This window comes from Oncorhynchus kisutch, linkage group LG8 (assembly GCF_002021735.2).
Source record: "Oncorhynchus kisutch isolate 150728-3 linkage group LG8, Okis_V2, whole genome shotgun sequence".
Classification (NCBI taxonomy): domain Eukaryota; kingdom Metazoa; phylum Chordata; class Actinopteri; order Salmoniformes; family Salmonidae; genus Oncorhynchus; species Oncorhynchus kisutch.
Window position 1 is genome coordinate 754,102 of NC_034181.2, and position 16,339 is coordinate 770,440.

At 47.2% G+C, this 16,339-nt stretch overlaps 1 protein-coding gene across 3 annotated transcripts in view; it reads left to right on the top strand.

Moving 5' to 3' along the window:
- Positions 1-16,339, top strand: part of adamts3 (ADAM metallopeptidase with thrombospondin type 1 motif, 3) — a 186,580-nt gene that overhangs the window by 127,844 nt on the left and 42,397 nt on the right. For all 3 annotated transcript variants that reach the window (XM_031829519.1, XM_031829521.1, XM_031829520.1), the window contains 2 exons: positions 6,398-6,531; positions 13,220-13,343. In XM_031829519.1, coding sequence (XP_031685379.1) covers positions 6,398-6,531; positions 13,220-13,343 — 258 coding nt within the window. The remainder of the gene's footprint in view (positions 1-6,397; positions 6,532-13,219; positions 13,344-16,339) is intronic.

Here is a 16,339-nt window from a genome sequence, read left to right on the forward strand (position 1 = left end):
AGCGCGTGCTACGGATGGGTGTTGCCATCGTGACCAGTGAACTGAGATAAGGCAGAGCTTTACCTAGCATGGACTTGTAGATGACCTGGAGCCAGTGGGTCCTGCGACGAATATGTAGCGAGGGCCAGCCGACTAGAGCATACAAGTCGCAGTGGTGGGTGGTATAAGGTGCTTTAGTGAAAAACGGATGGCACTGTGATAGACTGCATCCAGTTTGCTGAGTAGAGTGTTGGAAGCCATTTTGTAGATGACATCGCCGAAGTCGAGGATTGGTAGGATAGTCAGTTTTACTAGGGTAAGCTTGGCGGCGTGAGTGAAGGAGGCTTTGTTGTGGAATAGAAAGCCGACTCTTGATTTGATTTTCGATTGGAGATGTTTGATATGAGTCTGGAAGGAGAGTTTGCAGTCTAGCCAGACACCTAGGTACTTATAGATGTCCACATATTAAAGGTCGGAACCATCCAGGGTGGGGATGCTAGTCGGGCATGCGGGTGCAGGCAGCGATCGGTTGAAAAGCATGCATTTGGTTTTACTAGCGTTTAAGAGCAGTTGGAGGCTACGGAAGGAGTGCTGTATGGCATTGAAGCTCGTTTGGAGGTTAGATAGCACAGTGTCCAATGACGGGCCGAAAGTATATAGAATGGTGTCGTCTGCGTAGAGGTGGATCAGGGAATCGCCCGCAGCAAGAGCAACATCATTGATATATACAGAGAAAAGAGTCGGCCCGAGAATTGAACCCTGTGGCACCCCCATAGAGACTGCCAGAGGACCGGACAGCATGCCCTCCGATTTGACACACTGAACTCTGTCTGCAAAGTAATTGGTGAACCAGGCAAGGCAGTCATCCGAAAAACCGAGGTTACTGAGTCTGCCGATAAGAATATGGTGATTGACAGAGTCGAAAGTACTGTCTTTTATCGATGGCGGTTATGATATCGTTTAGTACCTTGAGTGTGGCTGAGGTGCACCCGTGACCGGCTCGGAAACCAGATTGCACAGCGGAGAAGGTACGGTGGGATTCGAGATGGTCAGTGACCTGTTTGTTGACTTGGCTTTCGAAGACCTTAGATAGGCAGGGCAGGATGGATATAGGTCTATAACAGTTTGGGTCCAGGGTGTCTCCCCCTTTGAATAGGGGGATGACTGCGGCAGCTTTCCAATCCTTGGGGATCTCAGACGATATGAAAGAGAGGTTGAACAGGCTGGTAATAGGGGTTGCGACAATGGCGGCGGATAGTTTCAGAAATAGAGGGTCCAGATTGTCAAGCCCAGCTGATTTGTACGGGTCCAGGTTTTGCAGCTCTTTCAGAACATCTGCTATCTGGATTTGGGTAAAGGAGAACCTGGAGAGGCTTGGGCGAGGAGCTGCGGGGGGGGCGGAGCTGTTGGCCGAGGTTGGAGTAGCCAGGCGGAAGGCATGGCCAGCCGTTGAGAAATGCTTATTGAAGTTTTCGATAATCATGGATTTATCGGTGGAGACCGTGTTACCTAGCCTCAGTGCAGTGGGCAGCTGGGAGGAGGTGCTCTTGTTCTCCATGGACTTCACAGTGTCCCAGAACTTTTTGGAGTTGGAGCTACAGGATGCAAACTTCTGCCTGAAGAAGCTGGCCTTAGCTTTCCTGACTGACTGCGTGTATTGGTTCCTGACTTCCCTGAACAGTTGCATATCATGGGGACTATTCGATGCTATTGCAGTCCGCCACAGGATGTTTTTGTGCTGGTCGAGGGCAGTCAGGTCTGGAGTGAACCAAGGGCTGTATCTGTTCTTGGTTCTGCATTTTTTGAACGGGGCATGCTTATCCAAAATGGTGAGGAAGTTACTTTTAAAGAATGACCAGGCATCCTCAACTGACGGGATGAGGTCAATGTCCTTCCAGGATACCCGGGCCAGGTCGATTAGAAAGGCCTGCTCACAGAAGTGTTTTAGGGAGCGTTTGACAGTGATGAGGGGTGGTCGTTTGACTGCGGCTCCGTGGCGGATACAGGCAATGAGGCAGTGATCGCTGAGATCCTGGTTGAAGACAGCGGAGGTGTATTTGGAGGGCCAGTTGGTCAGGATGACGTCTATGAGGGTGCCCTTGTTTACAGAGTTAGGGTTGTACCTGGTGGGTTCCTTTATGATTTGAGTGAGATTGAGGGCATCTAGCTTAGATTGTAGGACTGCCGGGGTGTTAAGCATATCCCAGTTTAGGTCACCTAACAGAACAAACTCTGAAGCTAGATGGGGGGCGATCAATTCACAAATGGTGTCCAGGGCACAGCTGGGAGCTGAGGGTGGTCGGTAGCAGGCGGCAACAGTGAGAGACTTATTTCTGGAGAGAGTAATTTTCAAAAATAGTAGTTCGAACTGTTTGGGTATGGACCTGGAAAGTATGACATTACTTTGCAGGCTATCTCTGCAGTAGACTGCAACTCCTCCCCCTTTGGCAGTTCTATCTTGACGGAAGATGTTATAGTTGGGTATGGAAATCTCTGAATTTTTGGTGGCCTTCCTGAGCCAGGATTCAGACACGGCAAGGACATCAGGGTTAGCAGAGTGTGCTAAAGCAGTGAGTAATGTTGACAAGCATAAAACCAAGGCTTTTTCGATCACAGAAGTCAACAAATGAGGGTGCCTGGGGACATGCAGGGCCTGGGTTTACCTCCACATCACCCGCGGAACAGAGAAGGAGTAGTATGAGGGTGCGGCTAAAGGCTATCAAAACTGGTCGCCTAGAGCGTTGGGGGCAGAGAATAAGAGGAGCAGGTTTCTGGGCATGGTAGAATATATTCAGGGCATAATGCGCAGACAGGGGTATGGTGGGGTGCGGGTACAGCAGAGGTAAGCCCAGGCACTGGGTGATGATGCGAGAGGTTGTATCTCTGGACGTGCTGGTTGTAATGGGTGAGGTCACCGCATGTGTGGGAGGTGGGACAAAGGAGGTAACAGGGGTATGAAGAGTGGAACTAGGGGCTCCATTGTGAACTAAAACAATGATAACTAACCTGAACAACAGTATACAAGGCATATTGACATTTGAGAGAGACATACAGTGAGGCATACAGTAATCACAGGTGTTGAATTGGGAAAGCTAGCTAAAACAGTAGGCGAGGCTAATCAGCTAGCACAACAAACAGCAGGTAAAATGGCGTTGACTAGGCAACGGGGCCGACAGATAGAACAAACAAGCAGAATGGAGTGCCGTGATTAATGGACAGTCCAGCGTGCGTCAGCTATGTAGCCAAGAGATCAGTGTCCAGGGGGCAGCGGTGGATGGGCAGGGAAGCTGGACTGGCGAGTGTTATCCAGGTAAAAAAAACTAATGACTAAATTGCTTGTAGCTAGTTAGCTGGTTAGCGTCTGGAGGTTCTTGAGTGTGTTCTAAAAAATTAAAAATAATAGCGATTCCGTATCACATTGGGTGAGGCAGGTTTCCGGAAGGTATAAACAAATTAAAAATCAAAAAGAGATAGAAAGTAAATGGGTCCAGAGAGTGTTTGGGACGCGGTGATTCAGACGGTTAGCAGGCCTGTGCTAACAAGCTAACAGTTCGTAGGCCCGGGCTAGACAAGGTAGCAGTTAGCGGACCGGAGCTAGACAAGCTAGCAGTTAGCGGGCCAAATTAGCAAGCAGGGAGATAGCGAGGGCTAGAGAGTTAGCCTTTGGGGGGACGTCGCGATGGGTTGAGTCTGTTTATTCCTCTTCATGCGGTGACATCGACAGATCGGTCGTGGGCCCGGGTATTGTAGCCCAGGAGTATGCTACAGGTACTCTGGCCAGGCTAGCTTCAGGCTAAGTGGGTGGAAACACTAGCCAGGGGTAATCATCCGGGGTTGCAGTTTAGCTAGATAGCTAGTTGTGAAGATCCAGCTGAAAAATGTTCCGTTTGCGGTGGGAATCCGGGGATGAAAAATAAATAGGTCCGTTGTGCTCTGGTTAGGGTCGCGTTGTTCGAACTGGCGAGAGCTTTCCGGGCCAAAGGTTAGCTGATGACCGGTTAGCTGAAGACCTCTAGCATAGCTGGGGGATTAGCTGGCTAGCTTCAGTTGAGGGGTTCCGAAGTAAATATAAATACTTTAGGAAAAATAGCTACATTGGGTGAGGCGGGTTGCAGGAGAGTATTTGGAAGCTTAGGTTTAGCAAAATGTTTTTAAAGAGGTATGCGAAGAAAAATATGTAAAAAAACGAAGAAGATTCGATATATACAGGGACGGGACGACAGGACGACTTACTGCTACGCCATCTTGGAAGAACAGCCATGGAGCACCACTGTGCCTCAACGGGCCCTATTAGCCGGCGATGGAGCACCACAATGCCTCAACGTGCCCTATTAGTCTGCCATGGAGCACCACTGTGCCTCAACGTGCCCTATTAGCCAGTGATGGAGCACCACTGTGTCTCAACATGCCCTATTAGCTAGCGATGGAGCACCACTGTGCCTCAACGTGCCCTATTAGCCAGTCATGGAGCACCACTGTGCCTCAACGTGCCCTATTAGCCAGCCATGGAGCACCACTGTGCCTCAACGTGCCCTATTAGCCAACCTTGGAGCACCACTGTGCCTCAACGTGCCCTATTAGCCTGCCACGGAGCACCACTGTGCCTCAACGTGCCCTATTAGCCAGCCACGGAGCTCCACTGTGCCTCAACGTGCCCTATTAGCCAGCCACGGAGCACCACTGTGCCTCAACGTGCCCTATTAGCCAGCTACGGAGCACCACTGTGCCTCAACGTGCCCTATTAGCCAGCCACGGAGCACCACTGTGCCTCAACGTGCCCTATTAGTCTGCCATGGAGCACCACTGTGCCTCAACGTGCCCTATTAGCCAGTGATGGAGCACCACTGTGTCTCAACATGCCCTATTAGCTAGCGATGGAGCACCACTGTGCCTCAACGTGCCCTATTAGCCAGTCATGGAGCACCACTGTGCCTCAACGTGCCCTATTAGCCAGCCACGGAGCACCACTGTGCCTCAACGTGCCCTATTAGCCAACCTTGGAGCACCACTGTGCCTCAACGTGCCCTATTAGCCTGCCACGGAGCACCACTGTGCCTCAACGTGCCCTATTAGCCAGCCACGGAGCTCCACTGTGCCTCAACGTGCCCTATTAGCCAGCCACGGAGCACCACTGTGCCTCAACGTGCCCTATTAGCCAGCCACGGAGCACCACTGTGCCTCAACATTCCCTATTAGCCAGCCACGGAGCACCACTGTGCCTCAACGTGCCCTATTAGCCAGCCACGGAGCACCACTGTGCCTCAACGTTCCCTATTAGCCAGCCACGGAGCACCACTGTGCCTCAACGTGCCCTATTAGCCAGCCACGGAGCTCCACTGTGCCTCAACGTGCCCTATTAGCCAGCCACGGAGCACCACTGTGCCTCAACGTGCCCTATTAGCCAGCCACGGAGCACCACTGTGCCTCAACGTGCCCTATTAGCCAGCCACGGAGCTCCACTGTGCCTCAACGTGCCCTATTAGCCAGCCACGGAGCACCACTGTGCCTCAACGTTCCCTATTAGCCAGCCACGGAGCACCACTGTGCCTCAACGTTCCCTATTAGCCAGCCACGGAGCACCACTGTGCCTCAACGTGCCCTATTAGCCAGCCACGGAGCACCACTGTGCCTCAACGTGCCCTATTAGCCAGCCACGGAGCTCCACTGTGCTTCAATGTGCCCTATTAGCCAGCGACGGAGCACCACTGTGCCTCAACGTGCCCTATTAGCCAGCCACGGAGCACCACTGTGCCTCAACGTTCCCTATTAGCCAGCCACGGAGCACCACTGTGCTTCAATGTGCCCTATTAGCCAGCGACGGAGCACCACTGTGCTTCAATGTGCCCTATTAGCCAGCGACGGAGCACCACTGTGCTTCAATGTGCCCTATTAGCCAGCGACGGAGCACCACTGTGCCTCAACATGCTTTTTATTTTGTTTTATTTGTACTTAACCTTTATTTAACTTGATTTAGAGTGCATCAAATCAAATTTGATTGGTTACATACACATATTTAGCAGATGTTATGACGGGTGTATTGAAATGCTTGTGTTCCTAGCTCCAAAAGTGGAGTAGTATCTATTCACAACAATACACACATCTAAACGTAAAATAATAGAATTAAGAAATTTAGCAATGTCGGAGTGGCATTGACTAAAATACAGTAGAATAGTATACAGTATATACATATGAGATGATTAAAGTGGCCAGTGATTCTATGTCTATGTAAATATGGCAGCAGCTTCAAAGGTGCATTGTTGAGTAACCGGGTTTTAGCCGGCTAGTAATGGCTGTTTAACAGTCTGATAGCCTTGAGATAAAAGCTGTTTTATTTTTTAAGCCCGACAGGATGCTCTCAATAGTGCCTCTGTAAAAGTTTGTGAGTTTTAGTTGCCAAGTCAGCTGTACTGTGTTTCAGCCAATAAGAGGTGCCACCTGTACTGCCAGTCGAAGGAGACTGCTGATGTGGCGTACATGAAGCAGCTGGTGCATGATGGGACACGCTGCTCCTACAAAGACCCCTACAGCATCTGTGTCAGAGGAGAGTGTGTGGTGAGTAGCCTAACTCTAACCTAATGTTACCTAACCTAATCTTAACCTAACCCAACTATATCAGGGGAGAATGTTAGGTGAGTAACCTAGCCTTAACCTAACCCAAACCTAACCCTACAGCATCTGTCAGGGGAGTGCCTTGAGTTGACTACCCCTCTGTGTTACTATTATGAGTATTATTCTTTTTAATTGAACCTTTATTTAACTAGGCAAGTCAGTTAAGAACAAATTCTTATTTACAATGACAGCCTACCTCGGCCAAACCCGGAACGACGCCGGGCCAGTTGTGCGCCACCCTATGGGACACCCAATCACGGTCGGATGTGATGCAGCCTGGATTTCAAATCAAATCAAATCAAATTGTATTTGTCACATACACATGGTTAGCAGATGTTAATGCGAGTGTAGCGAAATGCTTGTGCTTCTAGTTCCGACAATGCAGTAATAACCAACAAGTAATCTAACTAACAATTAAAAAATAAACGACTGTCTTATACACAGTGTAAGGCAGGGGTGTCAAACTCAAATACCCAGTGGGCCAAAATGTAAAACCTGAACAAAGTCACGGGCCAACATTGAACAAATTTAACCTTTTAATATGGACCCAAACAAGTTTTGCTTTAACATTGAATATGGAACAAGCATCGCTTATTACCATACAATATATAATTTAATAGTGGAGACATGCAAAATCGAATTTCAAATGAAAAAACACATCAATGGCATTCATTTATTAAATAAATAAAATTTAAATAAAAATTGTATGCCTCTTTTCTATTTGCAGCCTTCTGATTTAAATAGCAAAATAAACTTTTTCCACTGGCTAATAATTTTACAAATAAAATGATAATAAATCAATCAACCATTCAAGCCCATGCCTTGTAGCAAGAAAAAGTGCATAAAGAAAACGTTAATTATTGCACACTGGTCTAATCTGATGTGCCCAAGCCAGATACCTGGCATCTCTTCTTGGATGCTAGTTCATCAATGTCTGGGCTCAAGCTCTGAGCTGAAGAAATCCTCAGTATCGAGCGAAGATGTTCATCAGTCAGACGTCTCCTGTGAGTTGTTTTGGTCATCTTCATTGAGGAGAAAAGTTGCTCGCATAGATAAGTGCTGCCGAACATGGAGAGCATCTGAGCAGCTTGGGTGCGGAGCTGAGGCATTGTGTCAGGGATGAACCGTGGAAACTGTGCGGCGCCCACAGCATCATACTTTGACTTCAGCGTGTCGTTGCACTGGAGTTCAATCAGCTCCATTTGGATGTTGGTTGGTGCATTTTCCACATCAACTGCGAAGGGATTACTAAGCAGTTCAAACTTGCATTTCTGGGCATCGAAGTCGGCAAATCGCCGGCTAAACTCAGCGGCGAGAACACTGAGTTTTTCAGCAAACTGTGCGCATGGGAACACGGCGGTAGAGATCTGCGCTTTTATGGATTGGCAGCAGGGAAAATGGCAAGGGTTTCCTTGCAGCATCTGATTCTCCCACAGGCACAGTTTAGTTTTGAAGGCCCTCACTGCAGCATACATGTCTGTGATGATGCGCCCCCGCCCCTGAGGCTGCAGGTTCAGCGCATCGAGATGGCTCGAGATGTCACAGAGAAAGGCCAGCTCACACAGGAACTTTTGCTCCCGGAGCTCTGCTGTATCCTTACCTTTGGTTTCCAGGAATTGACATATTTCCTCACGCAGCTCGAAACATCTGTTCAGTACTTTTCCTCTGCTTAGCCATCTCACCTCTGTGTGATACGGCACGTCTGCGTATTCCGAACCACACTCCTCCAGAAAAGATTTAAACTGGCGGTGATTTAGACCTTTGGCTCTTATAAAGTTAACTACCTGTGTTACTGTGGTCATAACATGTTCCATCTTTAGGGCTTTGGCACACAGTGCTTCCTGATGTATGATGCAGTGGTAAACAGTTAGCTCACCTGCACAGTTCTCTTCCCGCATCTTCTCCCGAACCATGCCCACCAGTCCACTCTATTTTTTTCTTTTTTCTGCACATCGCTGGCTCACCATCTGTCGTTAATCCAACGAGTTTATCCCACGGCAGCTTTATTTCAGTTACACATTTGGAAACCTCCTCAAAGATTTCCTTTCCTGTGGTTGTGCCATGCATTGATTTGAATCCTAATAGCTCCTCCGTAACACACAGATTTGAGTCCACTCCACGGATGAAGACTGACAGCTGAGCAGTATCAGATGCGTCGCAGCTCTCATCCACAGCGAGGGAGAACGCAACAAAATCTTTTCCCTTTTCCATCAGCTGGTCATACAGATTGGTGGCAAGATCACATGTGCGATCAGCTACTGTGTTCCTGCTCAGGCTCACGTTTGAAAATGCTTGTTTTTTCTCTGGGCATACGAGGTCACAAACCTTCATCATGCACTTTTTCATGAACTCTCCCTCATTAAAGGGCCGGGCTGATTTTGCGATCTCTGCTGCCACTATATAACTAGCCTTTACAGCAGCCTCGCTTTGTGATGTGGCTTTTTTAAACATATTCTGTTGTGAAACCAAACTTCTTTTCATCTCCTCTACTTTCTGTCTCCTTTGTGTCATGTCCAGGTCCTTGTATTTGTCATGGTGTTTCGTTTCATAGTGTCGTCTAATGTTGTACTCCTTACTTACAGCCACGTTGACTCCACAAACAAGACAAACAGGTTTGTCTTTTACATAGAAAGCTCCTGTTTTCTGCCTTTTTGCCATTTTTGGGAAGGGTTAGCTCACTGACAGTTGTAGCGTCTATGTTGCTATGACTACTGTCATAGAGGAGAGAGCGTTTCTGGGTCCTGTCCTGATTTGCGCGCGAAAACAGCAGAGCATTATGGGTTTCGTAGTATTAGTGGTGAATGCGCTGTATAATACCGGCGGGCCAGCTCTAGTAGTAATTTGGTATGGTCTCGCGGGCCAAATATAATTACCCCGCGGGCCAAATTTGGCCCACGGGCCAGAGTTTGACACCCATGGTGTAAGGGGATAAAGAATATGTACATAAAGATATATGAATGAGTGATGGTACAGAGCAGCATAGGCAAGATACAGTAGATGGTATCGAGTACAGTATATACATATGAGATGAGTATGTAAACAAAGTGGCATAGTTAAAGTGGCTAGTGATACATAAGGATGCAGTAGATGATATAGAGTACAGTATATACGTATGCATATGAGATGAATAATGTAGGGTAAGTAACATTATATAAGGTAGCATTGTTTAAAGTGGCTAGTGATATATTTCCCATCAATTCCCATTATTAAAGTGGCTGGAGTTGAGTCAGTGTGTTGGCAGCAGCCACTCAATGTTAGTGGTGGCTGTTTAACAGTCTGATGGCCTTGAGATAGAAGTTGTTTTTCAGTCTCTCAGTCCCAGCTTTGATGCACCTGTACTGACCTCGCCTTCTGGATGATAGCGGGGTGAACAGGCAGTGGCTCGGGTGGTTGTTGTCCTTGATGATCTTTATGGCCTTCCTGTGACATCGGGTGGTGTAGGTGTCCTGGAGGGCAGGTAGTTTGCCCCCGGTGATGCGTTGTGCAGACCTCACTACCTTCTGGAGAGCCTTACGTTTGTGGGCGGAGCAGTTGCCGTACCAGGCGGTGATACAGCCCTCCAGGATGCTCTCGATTGTGCATCTGTAGAAGTTTGTGAGTGCTTTTGGTGACAAGCCGAATTTCTTCAGCCTCCTGAGGTTAAAGAGGCGCTGCTGCGCCTTCTTCACGATGCTGTCTGTGTGAGTGGACCAATTCAGTTTGTCTGTGATGTGTATGCCGAGGAACTTAAAACTTACTACCCTCTCCACTACTGTTCCATCGATGTGGATAGGGGGTGTTCCCTCTGCTGTTTCCTGAAGTCCACAATCATCTCCTTAGTTTTGTTGACGTTGAGTGTGAGGTTATTTTCCTGACACCACACTCCGAGGGCCCTCACCTCCTCCCTGTAGGCCGTCTCGTCGTTGTTGGTAATCAAGCCTACCACTGTTGTGTCGTCCGCAAACTTGATGATTGAGTTGGAGGCGTGCGTGGCCACGCAGTCGTGGGTGAACAGGGAGTACAGGAGAGGGCTCAGAACGCACCCTTGTGGGGCCCCAGTGTTGAGGATCAGCGGGGTGGAGATGTTGTTGCCTACCCTCACCACCTGGGGGCGGCCCGTCAGGAAGTCCAGTACCCAGTTGCACAGGGCGGGGTCGAGACCCAGGGTCTCGAGCTTGATGACGAACTTGGAGGGTACTATGGTGTTGAATGCCGAGCTGTAGTCGATGAAAAGCATTCTCACATAGTTATTCCTCTTGTCCAGATGGGTTAGGGCAGTGTGCAGTGTGGTTGAGATTGCATCGTCTGTGGACCTATTTGGGCGGTAAGCAAATTGGAGTTGGTCTAGGGTGTCAGGTAGGGTGGAGGTGATATGGTCCTTGAATAGTCTCTCAAAGCACTTCATGATGACGGAAGTGAGTGCTACGGGGCGGTAGTCGTTTAGCTCAGTTACCTTAGCTTTCTTGGGAACAGGAACAATGGTGGCCCTCTTGAAGCATGTGGGAACAGCAGACTGGTATAGGGATTGATTGAATATGTCCGTGAACACACCTGCCAGCTGGTCTGCGCATGCTCTGAGGGCGCGGCTGGGGATGCCGTCTGGGCCTGCAGCCTTGCGAGGGTTAACGCGTTTAAATGTTTTACTCACCTCGGCTGCAGTGAAGGAGAGTCCGCATGTTTTCGTTGCAGGCCGTGTCAGTGGCACTGTATTGTCCTCAAAGCGGGCAAAAAAGTTATTTAGTCTGCCTGGGAGCAAGACATCCTGGTCCGTGACTGGGCTGGTTTTCTTCTTGTAGACCGTGATTGACTGTAGACCCTGCCACATACCTCTTGTGTCTGAGCCGTTGAATTGAGATTCTACTTTGCCTCTATACTGACGCTTAGCTTGTTTGATAGCCTTGCGGAGGGAATAGCTGCACTGTTTATATTCGGTCATGTTACCAGTCACCTTGCCCTGATTAAAAGCAGTGGTTCGCGCTTTCAGTTTCACGCGAATGCTGCCATCAATCCACGGTTTCTGGTTTGGGAATGTTTTAATCGTTCCTATGGGAATGACATCTTCAACGCACGTTCTAATGAACTCTCACACCGAATCAGCGTATTCGTCAATGTTGTTATCTGACGCAATACGAAACATATCCCAGTCCACGTGATGGAAGCAGTCTTGGAGTGTGGAATCAGCTTGGTCGGACCAGCGTTGGACAGACCTCAGCGGGGGAGCTTCTTGTTTTAGTTCCTGTCTGTAGGCAGGGATCAGCAAAATGGAGTCGTGGTCAGCTTTTCCGAAAGGAGGGTGGGGCAGGGCCTTATATGCGTCGCGGAAGTTAGAGTAACAATGATCCAAGGTTTTTTCAGCCCTGGTTGCGCAATCGATATGCTGATACAATTTAGGGAGTCTTGTTTTCAGATTAGCCTTGTTAAAATCCCCAGCTACAATGAATGCAGCCTCAGGATGTATGGATTCCAGTTTGCAAAGAGTCAAATAAAGTTCGTTCAGAGCCATCGATGTGTCTGCTTGGGGGGGGAATATATACGGCTGTGATTATAATCGAAGAGAATTCTCTTGGTAGATAATGCGGTCGACATTTGATTGTGAGGAATTCTAAATCAGGTGAACAGAAGGATTTGACTTCCTGTATGTTTCCGTGATCACACCACGTCTCGTTAGCCATAAGGCATACACCCCCGCCCCTCTTACCAGAAAGATGTTTGTTTCCTTCGGCGCGATGCGTGGAGAAACCCACTGGCTGCACCGCCTCCGATAGCGTCTCTCCAGTGAGCCATGTTTCCGTGAAGCAAAGAACGTTACAGTCTCTGATGTCCCTCTGGAATGCTACCCTTGCTTGGATTTCATCAACCTTGTTGTCAAGAGACTGGACATTGGCGAGAAGAATGTTAGGGAGTGGTGCACGATGTGCCCGTCTCCGGAGTCTGACCAGAAGACCGCCTCGTTTCCCTCTTTTACGGAGTCGTTTTTTGGTTTTTTTTGGGGATCCATTCCGTTGTCCTGGTTGAAAGGCAGAACACAGGATCCGCTTCGTGAAAATCATATTCTTGGTCGTACTGATGGTGAGTTGACGCTGATCTTATATTCAGTAGTTCTTCTCGACTGTATGTAATGAAACCTAAGATGACCTGGGGTACTAATGTAATAAATAACACGTAAAGAAAACAAAAAACTGCATAGTTTCCTAGGAACGCGAAGCGGCCATCTCTGTCGGCGCCGGAAGTACATTGCTGAATCTGATTTGAATCAGGGACTGCAGTGACACCACTTGCACTGAGATGCAGTGCCTTAAACCGCTGCACCCTCTGGAGCCCCCCCAAACATATTGTGTTAGGGGAGAGTGTGGTGATATTCTGGACAAACATTGACATTGAATGTTCTGAAATATGAATGCCCAAGAAGGTTACAGGTAAAAAGTAGCAGAGTATCAGATTAATGTTGAAGATAAAATCATGTATTTGAAGTGAAAGAACCAGCTTAATGTCTCTCCTTCAGAATTAGTCTGCATCTTTACTGAATGTCATGTTTTGACACTAGCTAATCAAGAGTTTAAACTACAGCTTCAAGCTTGTTACAAATATCACTCCTGATTTCCCAAAAACAGACTTGACGGGTCTTGCTTTTCTGTGTGGTTCTGTCTTCCAGAAAGTTGGCTGCGACAAAGAGATTGGTTCCCACAAGGTGGAGGATAAGTGTGGAGTGTGTGGTGGGGACAATTCTCACTGTCGTACCATCAAGGGAACCTTCACCCGCACCCCCAAGAAAGCTGGTAGGGGACACATAACACTTCAACACACATCCACATCAGTCCATCACCTAGCAACAGTCCTCTCACTGTGTCCATCACCTAGCAACAGTCATTTCAATGTGTCCATCACCTAGCAACAGTCCTCTCACTGTGTCAAGCACTCCGTCCACATTTTGTGTTTCATATCAAAATATAATTGTATTTGTCGCATGCGCCGAATACAACAGGTGTAGATCTTACCGTGAAATGCTTACTTACTAGCCCTTTCCCAACAATGTCGAGTTGTTTAAAAGTAAGTAAGAAAAATGTGCTAAATAAACTGAAGGAAAAATAGTAACACAACACAATAAAATAACAACAAGGCTATATACGGGGGATACCTATATATAGCTGATGGTGGTGTTGGTTATGATGATATTGATGAAAGTGATGGTGGTGATGATGGTATGGATGATTGTGATATTGATAGTGATGATGGTATTGTTGATAGTGATGATGGTGATGTTGATAGTGATGATGGTATTGATGATAGTGATGATGGTATGGATGATGGTATGGATGATGGAGGTGATGATGGAGGTGATGATGGAGGTGATGATGGAGGTGATGATGGAGGTGATGATGGAGGTGATGATGGAGGTGATGATGATAGTGATGATGGTATGGATGATGGTATGGATGATAATGATGATGGTATGGATGATAGTGATGATGGTATGGAGGTGATGTTGATAGTGATGATGGTATGGATGATAGTGATGATGGTATTGATGATAGTGATGATGGTATGGATGATAGTGATGATGGTATGGATGATGTAGGTGATGTTGATAGTGATGATGTATGGATGATAGTGATGATGGTATTGATGATAGTGATGATGGTATTGATGATAGTGATGATGGTATTGATGATAGTGATGATGGAGGTGATGTTGGTATGGATGATAGTGATGATGGTATGGATGATAGTGATGATGGTATGGAGGTGATGTTGATAGTGATGATGGTATGGATGATAGTGATGATGGTATTGATGATAGTGATGATGGTATGGATGATAGTGATGATGGTATGGATGATAGTGATGGAGGTGATGATGGTATGGATGATAGTGATGATGGTATGGATGATGTAGGTGATGTTGATAGTGATGATGTATGGATGATAGTGATGATGGTATTGATGATAGTGATGATGGTATTGATGATAGTGATGATGGTATTGATGATAGTGATGGTATGGATGATGGAGGTGATGTTGATAGGGATGAAGGTATTGATGATAGTGATGGTATTGAAGATAGTGATGATGGTGTTGATGATAGTGATGATGGTATTGATGATATTGATGATGGTATGGATGATAGTGATGATGGTATGGATGATAGTGATGATGGTATGGATGATAGTGATGATGGTATGGATGATGGTATGGATGATAGTGATGATGGTATGGATGATGATAGTTATGATGGTATGGATGATAGTGATGATGGTATGGCTGATGGTATTGATGGTATGGATGATAGTGATGATGGTATGGATGATAGTGATGATGGTATGGATGATGGTATTGCTGGTATGGATGATAGTGATGATGGTATGGATGATAGTGATGATGGTATGGATGATAGTGATGATGGTATGGAGGTGATGTTGATAGGGATGACGGAGGTGATGTTGATAGGGATGACTGTATTGATGAAGGTATTGATGATAGTGATGGTATTGATGGTGATGCTGGTGAGACATACTGCAGGGCTTTCCTTCAACACTTCACTAAGACATCAAGTTCCTGATGAACTGCTGGTTAGTAGAATGAGGTTTGTTTGAGCAGGGCAGGAAGAAAACCCTGCATGAGTGTTGCCCCCCCTTCCTGCTCTTTGTTAACCCTTTCCTCTAACTGTCTGTTGTCACTAAACCCCTCACCTGTCTTTCCTCTGTCTGTTGTCACTAAACCCCTCACCTGTCTTTCCTCTGTCTGTTGTCACTAAACCCCTCACCTTTCTTTTCTCTGTCTGTTGTCACTAAACCCCTCACCTTTCTTTTCTCTGTCTGTTGTCACTAAACCCCTCACCTGTCTTTCCTCTGTCTGTTGTCACTAAACCCCTTACCTTTCTTTGCTCTGTCTGTTGTCACTAAACCCCTTACCTTTCTTTCCTCTGTCTGTTGTCACTAAACCCCTCACCTGTCTTTCCTCTGTCTGTTGTCACTAAACCCCTCACCTTTCTTTCCTGTCTGTTGTCACTAAACCCCTTACCTTTCTTTCCTCTGTCTGTTGTCACTAAACCCCTCACCTTTCTTTCCTCTGTCTGTTGTCACTAAACCCCTCACCTGTCTTTCCTCTGTCTGTTGTCACTAAACCCCTCACCTGTCTTTCCTCTGTCTGTTGTCACTAAACCCCTCACCTGTCTTTTCTCTGTCTGTTGTCACTAAACCCCTCACCTGTCTTTCCTCTGTCTGTTGTCACTAAACCCCTCACCTGTCTTTTCTCTGTCTGTTGTCACTAAACCCCTCACCTCTCTTTCCTCTGTCTGTTGTCACTAAACCCCTCACCTGTCTTTCCTCTGTCTGTTGTCACTAAACCCCTTACCTTTCTTTCCTCTGTCTGTTGTCACTAAACCCCTCACCTGTCTTTCCTCTGTCTGTTGTCACTAAACCCCTCACCTGTCTTTCCTCTGTCTGTTGTCACTAAACCCCTCACCTTTCTTTCCTCTGTCTGTTGTCACTAAACCCCTCACCTGTCTTTTCTCTGTCTGTTGTCACTAAACCCCTCACCTGTCTTTCCTCTGTCTGTTGTCACTAAACCCCTCACCTGTCTTTTCTCTGTCTGTTGTCACTAAACCCCTCACCTCTCTTTCCTCTGTCTGTTGTCACTAAACCCCTCACCTGTCTTTCCTCTGTCTGTTGTCACTAAACCCCTTACCTTTCTTTCCTCTGTCTGTTGTCACTAAACCCCTCACCTGTCTTTCCTCTGTCTGTTGTCACTAAACCCCTCACCTGTCTTTCCTCTGTC